The following is a 12,022-nucleotide window of genomic DNA, read 5'->3' on the forward strand; positions in this document are numbered from 1 at the left end:
AGAAAAAGGGGGGCGGGGCTGGTGAAAGGGGAAGAGACAACGCAACAGTAAAACAAAAATTAAAAATCATTCCTTTCCCTTTATGGCCCAAAATTGTTTGTTTCATTTGTTCCATATATGAATGTAGTTGAAGTACCTGCAGGTTCACTGACTCTCCTCAGGCTCCAGATACAATAGAGTCCGACTGCAGACTCATGTGACTGTGGTGTCAGTGGACAGACGTGTTAACTGTAAGTGACTGATCGTGGTTTGACTCCAAAGTGTTTTGTTAAAAATACATTATCAGCTGTCTAAACATGAACCAAACAGCCACAGGGGTTTACACCACGTGCTAATACATGACGCAGCACAGAGGCTCTGATTAGGACAAAATATGCTGCACATGATTTTTCTGATTAATTAAAAACTACTTTTGTCTCATAAAAGTTTCTGCTCGGGTCGTTTTACCAAACACTCCCACTGCCCGTCTCTCTCTCTCCGTCTGTTTCCCACCACTGACTCTAAATGGACCATTCATGGATGTGATGGATGGCCACCAGTGTGTGTGTGTGTGTGTGTGTGTGTGTGTGTGTGTGTGTGTGTGTCCAACATGGTGAAATATATGAACACACACTCTCGGTGAGTTGTGTTATGAGAGGCCAGGAAGTCTTCACCACCCCTGTTTAATGACACCATTTATCTCTGACCCTGGTGTCTGTGTGTGTGTGTGTGTGTGTGTGTGTGTGTGTGTGTGTGTGTGTGTGTGTGAGTGAGTGTGTATGAATAGCTATTTAAATAGGCCTTTGTACTGAGTAGAATAGAAAAGGTGCCATATAAACAAGGGGTAAATCTATGAATGAGTCTATAAAGGAGAAGAAAGGAAGAAAAGGGTCGAGCAGACTCCAGATCAGTTGAGGTCCAGGTGCTTGTGAGACGATGACACGGCTTGTTAGTTTGTCGCAGACGGGTTTTCAGAATGGGCAAGTCAGCGGCGTCATTAACAAACCTCGTCACTGTCTTTAACTGCCCCTTGACCTCGTCTGGGGCATCTCTGACCCAATGAGTTCTCTGGTCATTGTCAAGACTGGAATCAGTAACGATCAGGACGTCTGCTGGGGAACAGTCTGTTCAGGGACTGAAGACTTTGTTTATAATTATTATTTTTTGGGCTTTTATGCCTTTATTATAGTTCAGTGGAGACTGACAGGAAAGGGGGTAGAGAGGGGAATGACATGCAGGAAAGAGTCGGACCGATCGGGAGTCGAACCGGTGCCCGCCTGCTAAGAGCGTCTTTGCGCCCAAATGGTATGCGCCCTAACCACTCGACTACCGGGCCGCCCCTGAAGACTTTGTTTGAGTACTGGTCTACTGCATGGTCTTTTCCACAGAGGACAAAGTTTAATATTTGACACTGGACAGAATTTATTGCTGTTCATCTACTGCAGCTACAAAGGCTGGTAAACTAAGAGGTCAGCAATGAGTGAAACCTGATTATTGTTAATACTGTGGGTGGGTGGGCTTCATAAAGTATCACAATCATTTAAAGGAGCTACTTACAAGCTTTTGCTACATAGCAACATTAGCATTAACAGCTGTTCAGTCTAGATAAAAGTCTAGATAAAACTTTGCATCAAACTTTATTCTTTCACTCAGCAGCAGCTGTCTCCACAAGTGGAAAACAACCCTTTCATTTTGTTTCTATTTCTATCACTTCTTTTCTTGTATTGAAGTTAGCATGTTAGCTAGCATTACCTGGCCCGGTTGGACCTTCTTGTCATTTGCCGATACCGAGCCACTGTAGTGTCCAGTCTGTCCTGAAGAAGAGGAGTTATTACAACCTCTTGTCTTGTAAACGCAACAACGGCTGAAGCTCTCAGCAAGACTGGGAGGTAAACAGGCGCTAATGCTAACGCTGGCATTACAGTGATAACAAAACTTACAACCAGCTCCTTTAAATGTCAGTGGTATTAAGGTGCTTGGTGCAAGGTCCCACAGCGTTTGAAACCCACGTGTACCATGTCAGACTTGGGGAGCTGCATCCTACAACTTCTGTAACTTCAGAAAACAGAGAATCCAACAGTCACACCCACTTCACATCATGAGAGAATGAACTTCTCTGTCAAGTTCTGTTTTCACACTTCACACAATTACTTCAGTTACTTTTTGTAGCATGAATGTCTTCAAGGAGAGACTTCCAGACTGAGGCCGTCCTGAAAAGGTGCTGAACACTTCTGCCTTCAGATGTGTTTGGATGCTCAGATACTTCCCTCAGGTGCACTGACCTTTACACTCAAACGTCAGTGGCTGTAAGACCAGTGTACGAGCTGACTGATGTCTTCCTAACAATGTTAACTGAACTATTTAACATTGAAGGTTAACTTGTATAACACAGTTGATTCAGATGTAATTTTCCAAAAGGTACCTGCTGGAAAACACAACTTTTAGACTTTAATTAAGAACACGGCCTCTGACAGCTCTTGTCTCTGTCATCCAGCAGTCGTCTATTACAATCATCAAACACACAACTTGTTGGGTATTACCTCTTATCAACAACAGCAAATAGCATGTTGTTGATTAAAATAACTTCACACGTAAGTATCATGATCAGCTATGATCAGAAAGAGTATGTAGTGAACTGAAGTCCAGAGACGGACTCGCAAAAATACACAAACAGACCCACAGACAGGTAGAGAGACAGAGAGGTCTCCCTGTGGAGGAGGTGGTCATGGGAGAGAGACTGTGCTTATAGACCAGAAGAAATCATCCCAGCAGTCTTTATGGAGCGCTCTCGCGCTCTCTCTCTCTCTCTCTCTCTCTCTCTCTCTCTCACTGCATCACACTGAGGGGAAGAGGTTATGTTCCCTGTGCCCCCCCAGTCAGAGGAAGAGAAGTTTCCTCTCAAACACCAAACCTGTGTTCGCCAACGGTTTCAGGCTCCTAATATTTGTTCAACGCCTCAAGAAATTCAAAGTAAATACAGGCTGGTTATAGTTTGACTGATGAATGTGAAAACATCATATTTGCTGTGTGAGTGCAGTACATGGGTCCACTGTGTAAATAAAGCAGTACTTTTCTAGCCCAAGTTTTGATCTGTCTTGATTCCTCTGTGCCTCGTGAAGAGTCAGAGTGTTTTTTTCTAATGTCATAAAATAGAAATTTAAAGGGGTGTTTACAGGTTTTCTCTCTGCAGGATGTGGTTTCTTGTCACTTGACAAGAGCTTCAGCCGTCACTGTGTTTACAAGACAAGAACCTAGAATACGCCCTCTGAGCAGCGCCTCGTCTTTGGGACAGATTGGAGGCTACAGTGAGTTGAGTCTGAGGTTAGCTGGTTAGCTGGTTAGCTGGTTAGCTGCTAACCAGTCGAAGAAACTTGATAGAGACAAGAGTTAACAGTGGTGACCTCTGCAGACAGCTGTTGGTGAGTAAAGAAATTAAGCTTGATGCTGAACTAGACTGGTGAGGAAACAGCTGTTAATACTAGCATTAGCTATAGCTATGTCTGACCCATCCCTTAGCTATGCTGCTATAGAGCTAGACTGCTGGGGGATTCTCATGATTCACTGGGCGCTCTCTCTCTATTTCTGTCTCTCTCCCCCTCTCTCTCTCGACTACTTCATGCCATTAACTGTATTTTTTCTCTCCCGTAGTTTGTGCTTCTCCTCTCTCTCCCTCTCTCTCTCTCTCTCTCTCTCTCTCCCTCTCTATCTCTCTCTCTCTCTCTCTCTCTCTCTCTCTCCCTCTCTCTGTCCTCATTCTGCAGGTCTCTCTGCCTCTGGAGCAGCAGGACCCAGATTCACCACTACTCATCTTTACTATTAACCACTGTTACCTGTCATTATTATTGATAACACCATTACCGACACAGCTGTTCCTGGTCTCTCTCTCTCTCTCTTCTCTCCCCTCTCCTCCCCCTCCCCCTCTTTCTATCTTCTCCTAAACCCAACCGGTCGAGGCAGACCCCCCCACCCTGAGCCCGGTTCTGTTGGAGGTTTCTTCCTGTTAAAAGGGAGTTTTTCCTCCCCCCTGTCGCCAAGCGCTTGCTCGTTGTGGGAACTGTTGGGTTTTTTTCTGTAACAAAGTAAGGTCTTGACCTTACCCTGTAAAGAGCCTTGAGATAATGTACATTATGATTTGGCGCTATACAAATAAAATTGAATTGAATTGAATTAAACTTCCAAATGGCTCCTTTAAAGTGATCAATCAGTAGAGCTGCGAGTTCTTGGAAGTCAGAGGTTGTTACACACTGCTCCCGTTAAGGAAGGATGTGAGATGTCTGTGTTTTACACATCGATTGTTGGAAATAAATCGGGCTACACCTGCAGTAAATCTATGCACATGTGCAGAGAACTGGAATCATACTAACGAGCTGCAGAGATGAGGTTTCCTGTCAGACACCGTGTAATATCCAACAGATGACCAACCTGAGCCCATGTAACCTGTTACAATTGTGTAGTTATTTATCTAACACTAATCAGTTACATGGATGGTGTTGATGATCCCTGATATCTAACTGAAGACATGCACACAGAGAAGAGGGAGAGCGAAGGAGAGAGAGAGAGAGAGAGAGAGAGCAAGAAAGAGAGAGAGGCTGGAGAGGAAGTGTGTACATTCCAGGCTAATCCTGATAGGACGTACCCATTGGTTGCCAGCCAGGACACAACTACATACCATGTTGATGTAGCAGAAAGACACACACACACACACACACACACACACACACACACACGCACGCACACACACACACACACGGTTTGGCAGTGCTGGTTATTTATGAGCCAGTGGTTTAGCATTGTTTGTTAAGGGCTTGTGTGAAAGGATGTTAGTACTTACAAGTGTGTGTGTGTGTGTGTGTGTGTGTGTGTGTGTGTGTGCGTGTGCGCGCGAACAAACTGTACATATGTGTTGATTAAATATCACATTAAGACGGAGAATTATTTAAAGAATGAAAACGAATGAATGAACTTGTTACGAAACATGTGTGTGTGGGTGTGTGTGCTGTGGTGCTGGCTAAACACAGAGTGTATATTTGCTCTGGCACAATGGGAACAAAGACGGCAGTGTGCCCTGCAGAGAGAGAGAGGGGGTGAGAGACATAGAGAACATATAACTTATTTATCTAACATAGAGCTTTTTTTTATCCCACGTGCCATAAATCTGCTAAATTATAACAGACTCTCCACCCTGTGCCCTCACACACACACACACACACACACACACACCCTCGGTAATGTGTTAGGTATTGTGTTTAACATGGTTGCTTCCAGTGTTTTTCCTGTTTGGAACAATAAAATGTCAAAGGTCAGACTTTTACTGAGGCACCAGGAGTCGACAGGACAAAACACCTGTCATCTTATCAGATAACATTATGTGTTGGATAAAGTCATAAATTTGCACATGAAGTTATTTTTTTTTTAATCTCAAATCTAATTCAAAAACACACAAAACACACAAAAAACAGCTAAAATTCAGTATTAATGTTCAGTACATTTATCTTGTTTCAGTGTTTAAAGTGTCTAATAGAAGGATTTTCTATAAGATGTATGATGTGTCTCTGTTTTTAAATTCTGATGATTGTCAGGCAGTTTTTAAGGAGCAGTTGGCCACAGATTGAAAATCTATTTGATACTATGAATCAGTGAGGGAAACAGCTGATCAAGTAGAACGTACATTTTGGACTTTATGTAATTAAACAAAGTTAAACTGTAAAATCTGAAACTGAACACACACAGTCTGAAGAGACGGAGCTGTGGTGTATTTATCCTGCAGAGCAAACTCTAGCTTCACATTTAGATGGTGCTGAGCGGAGAAGAGAAACAGTGTGTGTGTGTGTGAGTGTGTGTGTGCCAGGACTTTCCATCCATCCATCCATCCATCCAGATCCACCAGGATCTTTCCCATAACTTGAACTGAGTGTCTTTTATCAGAACTCTTATGACAGTGTAGTTGGCTGAGTGGATAATGAAGACATTCTTTTGCAGACTTTTTCTGTGTGAATATTTTGCAGTGAACAACCAGCAGATAAAATCAATGAACAAATATTTCTTTGTTATGTGGATAAAACATAATCAGAGCAGCATTACGTCTATGTTAAACCTGGTGGCTGATTGCTGAAGTGAATTTGAAGGAGACAGGGTTGTGCTGTGTGCAGATCATCTGTTAACCAGGAGACCGGGGTTTAACCCCTCAACCCTGCTGAAGTGTCCTTGAGCAGAGGACATTTGACCTCTTGTGTTCACAGCAGTGAGACAGAGCTGATGCTGCGTGAAGAGAGTTATGAGGAAATGACCTCAGACACTTTCCACATCTCTCTCACTCGTTTTATATGGGGTGACATCACTGACTCGCCCTCTCTTATCACCTCTCTTCTCTCCATCTGCCTCTCACTCTTTGCTTCTCTCTCACGTGCATCTCTGCTGCTTCAACTCTCTGCAGACTCTCATTCATGTGTGTGTGTGTGGTTATTTATGGCATCTGTGTGTGGAGATAAATGGACCGGCCTAATGAGCTCATCTTCTCACAGAGACTCTGTCCACTGTCACCTGTGTGTTGTGTCAGTCGCACACAGGGTGTGTTCATCTGATGATTTGAGCCGTTTTAATCTCCTCGTTGTCTTGGAGGTGCGAGTGCGTCGGCAGGACATCTGGCTATCAGGGTGGGAACATCAGCAGGACTCTCCATGTTTCCATAAACACACACACACACACACACACACACGAGGATGGACTGTCTCTGATTTGTGGGAAAGAGGGATGAGAAAGAAAGAGATACAAGGATGAAGAAAACTACCTGCTGTTTTGTTAATTAAAAACTGTCTGGAGCCTCATTAGGGCAGATTACTTGAGTAGTTACCGTGGATACCACACACACACACACACACACACACACACACACACACACGCATACACACACACAGACACACACACACACACACACAGACACACACACACACACACACACACACACACACACACACACACACACACACACACACACACAGAAGGAGTCAGGTCTAATAACTGCACCTCCCAGAAGAAGAAACAGACAAGAACAAAGAATAAAAAAAAATGGAGTGGACAGGTGGAGAGGAAGAAAAGTGAAGGACAGATATGAAAGCAGAGGAAGAGAGGGAAGAAAAAAAAGAAAAGAGTGAGGAGGAGGAGGAGTTGATGGCAGAGATGAGAGGGGAAGAGGAACACAGAAAAGGTGAAGAAAGAGGAGGAGGAGCAGAGAGGAAAAGAGAGAGGAAAGAGAGGACCAGAGGGAGGAAGAGGAAAGAAAACACTACAGGAAAGTAACAAAGAAACAAGTGGAGGAAAATAATTTGATTTCATATCTACAACTGAGAGAAAGAAACTCACACATCAGAACATACAAATGTTTTTTTAACTCTCATTGAGACAGTGAAGTTTCCAAAGATAACAAATATGTCCGGCTGCATTTTGTGGATCTGTGTCTGAATGAAAACATGAAGTCCTCACAGAGCTGCAGTGAGAAGCTGCCGAGTCGGTTCACTTACTGATACTGTCAGAAAGAGCGGGAACAGACGACTGAAACCTGAACGGACTTCAGTGAGGAGAAATAAAAGAGGAAAGCTAGATGCTAACAGGCTAAACACACACACACACATACACACACACACTGAATAACAAATACAAATGGCAAAATCCTTGTGATTATCAGGCTATTACTGATTCGCCATGTTAACTCAATGGAAATCAACTGGTGTGCAGTTGGAAGAATTTCATCAAGATACACACACACACACACACACACACACACACACACACACACCCAAAGCAGGTTTGCTCCAGCTTCTTTGTGCCGAGCCAAACTGAACATGTGCAGGACAGTCTGGGCGAGTGTGTGAGAAACGGGAGGAGAGAGAGATATTAGTGTGTGTGCGTGAGAGAGAGGGAGCATCAACATTTAGGGGAAAAAAAAAACAAGTGAAGGAAAAGTAGAGAAGAGGAACATTTCAGAGAAAGATCAACTGATGGAAAGCAAAGAGAAGAAAGTAAGAGAGAAAAAAGAAGGAGGAAGGAAAGAAGGAAAAGGAAGTGAAGTGAAAAGAGAGATGAAAAGAAAAAAGAATCCACACTTAAAAAAAAAAAAGTCCTGCTGCTCTGGATGAAAAAGTAATGACACCGTGTGACGACAGGTTTATGTTCTGTACGCTGTAAAAAGTTCTCGGTGTTGAAGGAGGGAGGGAGGATGTACAGAATAACAGAGGGAGAGAAAGAGAGATAGGAAATGATGCAGAGTTGAGTTGAGAGAGAGAGAGAGAGAGAGGTTGAGGGGTGACAGAAAAGAGATGAAGACGGGAGATGCAGTGGGTTAACCAGTGTGGATTACAGCTGGTTCTCTGGGTCCATGATGGGGGGAGGGGATGAGAGAACCTGGTTTCATGAGCTGGATTTCTCCTGGATGAAGCAGATTTCTCAGCCGTGTATAAACACAACCAGGTTTCTCATCTTTTTCTTTTTGCATGTGAGCAGGAAAACAGACAGACCCATGAACACTGTGAGGAAAAGCTGTGCTCCGTCACTACACCGTCACTACAGTCTGACCTCTGACTGTGCTGTCGGTCCAGATGAACCGACACACAAACATAAAAACAAAACACATGGACAATACACACAGATTTTCAGTGAAACGATTCCTGTAAATGCCTAATATCTGATTTTCTGCATCACTCGATCTTTCAGAGTAACCTGGTTTCTCATGTGCAGGTAAATGTAATGATAAAAAAGACGGAGAGGAAGAGAGAAGCTGGATCAATGATCAGAGACACTACATGGACCGGCCTCTCTCAACAAATACCACAGACTGAACCACAACACATCATCCAGCCAGGCCCTGCACTGGCCAATCAAATACATGCGAGTGCATATTCCACATAGATAAATGTTCACTTTTCTCATTTCCCTTTTTTTTTTAAATACCCAGAATTCATTGTAGCACAGTTTGGCTTAAGAACTAAACTGCTTTGTGCAACAGAAGAGTTCAGACTGAACTGAAGTCTGACTGTTGTAGTGAAGCCACAGTCAGAGTCTGTCTGACATGTGAAGCCCTGATTGGCTCAGCCAGGCACCGCTGACAGGAATCTGACACGTGGGCGGAAACTGAGGCGAAATGATAAAATGTCAACAATTCAGTGAGAAACAAAAAGTTTCCCTCCTTTGTTTTCAAAATGTTGGTTCATCTGTGACAGTGACCATTGTTCAACTCCATACAGGGGGGAGGAGGGTCAGTGAGACTGAGTGTATGTGTGTGTGTGTGTGTTGGTATGACCACAATGAGCAGAGTGACAGTGAGTTTTAGCGACATCTGCTCGTTACCAGCTACAGCACTGACAGTCGGATCATGACCCTGTGTGTGTGTGTGTGTGTGTGTGTGTGTGTGTGTGTGTGTGTGTGTCTGTGAGAGATTTTATCCCACCAGAGCCAATCAGCTCATCTTAACCAAACACACACACGCACATACAACTCTAGCACTGCCATAGCAAACAGGCTAATTTGCCCTTGACCCTAAAGACTTTGACACACACACACACACACACAGACACACACACACAGACACAGACACACACACACACACACACACACACACACACACTTTATCCAAGATCAGTGGGGCCACCTGAAATGGCACATATTGATCAGATTTATCATTAATACACTGTGTGATTATTAGTATCAGACAAATCAGAGGAAGCAGCAGCACATTTGAAACCTTTATTGAAACAGACAATTTGATCGACAAAGACTTTCCACAGGTACTTTAAAATATCTCTGTTAATAAAGACTGTGAGAAAGTCTCCAGAGCTCTTCTTCTAGTTTTCTACAGAAGGCAGCAGCGGTAGATGTGTTTACGTAATCTTTTCCGCTTCTACAGTTTCAGCTTTTTATCCCATGATGATCTAAAAGAGTCTGAGTTACAGAGGATTTCCTGCTCTCGGAGAAAAAGACACAAATCTGAACATATATTTTTGTCATTATAGGATGATTTTCAGGCCTGTTTGAGTTCGGAGACAGAGAAGCAGAACAACACAGAGACTGTCCTCAGTCTCTTTCAGCAGGTTGTTCAGAGACAGAACAAAGAGTCAGAGAGCAGAGGCAGAGCTCACAGGTTCAACCTCAGCTCTGAGAGTTTGTGGAGACCAGGTCTGATGTTGATGCCAAGACGTAACCAAAGCAACATCCACACACACAACAACTGCAGTGACACGCTTTTCATCCACAGCTCATAAACAACTCTGCTGCTTCTCTACGGAGCATCTGATCCACGAGACCCGGAGAGATCAAAGAGAGAGAGAGAGAGAGAGAGAGAGAGAGAGAGAGAGAGTGTAGCAGGAGGGAGCAGACTCTAAACTGAGACTCCGTTCAAGTAACACAGATTAACAGACAACACACACACACACTCACATACACAATCTATAAACACAAAATTGTTATCCACATACACAAACAAACCCAAAACTGTGGAACACAAACACACTATTATATGTATTTTTTGCACTTGCACACACACACACACACACACACACACACACACACACACACACACACACACACACACACAACTTGCACAAACTTTCACCCAGATAAACAAAATTATGACTATGATTTTCACACACACACCCATATACAAATCATTCACATCCATAAACACAGAATTATGGAAATGACTTTAACACTGACACAAACTCCCATAAACACACTGTCGTGTTTTCACTCAGCCACCCACCCCGCCCCACACACACACACACACACACACACACACACACACATGCGATCACAATCTTAAATGCAATCCAAACTAATGGCTGATGATGATGAATGGGGCCCATTTCAGTCCATTCACGGCCAATGTGCTCCTAAACCGGCGATGAGCTGTTATCTGATTGGTCCAATGCCAGGAAGTAAGTTTGTGGTCAGACTAAGCAGCTCAACTGGACTAGTGGCTGCTGAATGAAGCGCTTTGGGTTAAGATTTTATTTAAACATGAACAATTTCCTGATAAGAAACAAGTTGCACAGAATTACAGATGTGTTCTGCTTCAGAGACATTCTTCAAGTCTTTAGTCTCCAAAACCTGTTTGGCTTTAAATGACTTTAACTGCACAAACATCCTGAAAAGCTGCAACATTTATATCTAAATTTGTCTGAGGTTTGGTTTTATTTTGAAAAGAAATGTATTTCATTTTCCAATATGAACAAGTGTATTTGAATCAGTGTGTTCAGGTCACTGTAGCCAACAATCTCCAGTTGTTTTTACTACACAGGATGCAGAATGTGAGGTTTGGTACGAGCTGAATTGTGTTTTTGTCAAATAATCAGCATCGAACTCTCGAGGACAGACTTCATGTTGGTGTCCGGGCTGTGAAACAACAGGAAGTCAGAGGATATCATCACACATTATATTACACCTCCAGAAGTAAAAACGAGCCATGCCATCTCTCTTTTATCTCTTCCTCGATCTCTTCATCATTTCAGGATGAGCTGCTCAGTGTGTGTGTGTGTGTGTGTGTGTGTGAGGACTTCAACCATGTTCTCATCAGCAGGTCATGTCTGGGTCAATCTCCCTGGCTCCAGCACTTCCCTGCTTAACCCCTTCATATCCCCATGTCTCTGTCAAACACACACACAAACCTTTGGCTACTGTCTCCTCTACATGTGTGTGTACATGTGTGTGTTTTATTGTTTAGTTTGAACAGATCAGATTCAGTCTATGAATATACGGCTGTATTTTTAATTAAATGTTCTTTATCACTCAGTTTAGCATATTTCAGTTTTATAACAGCAAATTGCAATGTTCTAAAATTGAAACAGAAAATCCCGACACCTTTATTTTTGTGTCAGAATTATTCAGTGTCCTGTGGCATTTTGAAAACTCTTCCTGCTGATCATTGATGGGGATTCGAGGATGGTCGGGCACCTCGCCTGCTGAAAATAAATTACACTCAGCAGCTGCAGAAATTACAGCTGTTTCTTTTCTGAAATGGTTTTGGTATTGGAGAGATGAACGAGGGGGAGGGATGGGG

General features: G+C 43.2%; 1 protein-coding gene across 4 annotated transcripts in view; it reads right to left on the reverse strand.

Annotated features, from left to right (window-relative positions):
* The window catches only part of bbs9 (Bardet-Biedl syndrome 9), a 171,356-nt gene that overhangs the window by 24,363 nt on the left and 134,971 nt on the right, over positions 1 to 12,022 (reverse strand). The window contains exon 23 of one of the 4 annotated variants that reach the window (XM_071470947.1): positions 6,342 to 6,709. The exons of the other annotated variants lie outside the window; for them this stretch is intronic. Within the exon in view, the coding sequence (XP_071327048.1) occupies positions 6,642 to 6,709 (68 nt within the window). The 3' untranslated portion in view covers positions 6,342 to 6,641. Of the gene's footprint in view, positions 1 to 6,341; positions 6,710 to 12,022 lie in introns of those variants that run through there. 4 annotated transcript variants of the gene reach the window in all.

Source organism: Trachinotus anak, unplaced genomic scaffold (assembly GCF_046630095.1).
Source record: "Trachinotus anak isolate AG129_WGS33_773 ecotype Australia unplaced genomic scaffold, CSIRO_AGI_Tana_v1 ptg000032l, whole genome shotgun sequence".
In the NCBI taxonomy this organism is placed as follows: Eukaryota; Metazoa; Chordata; class Actinopteri; order Carangiformes; family Carangidae; genus Trachinotus; species Trachinotus anak.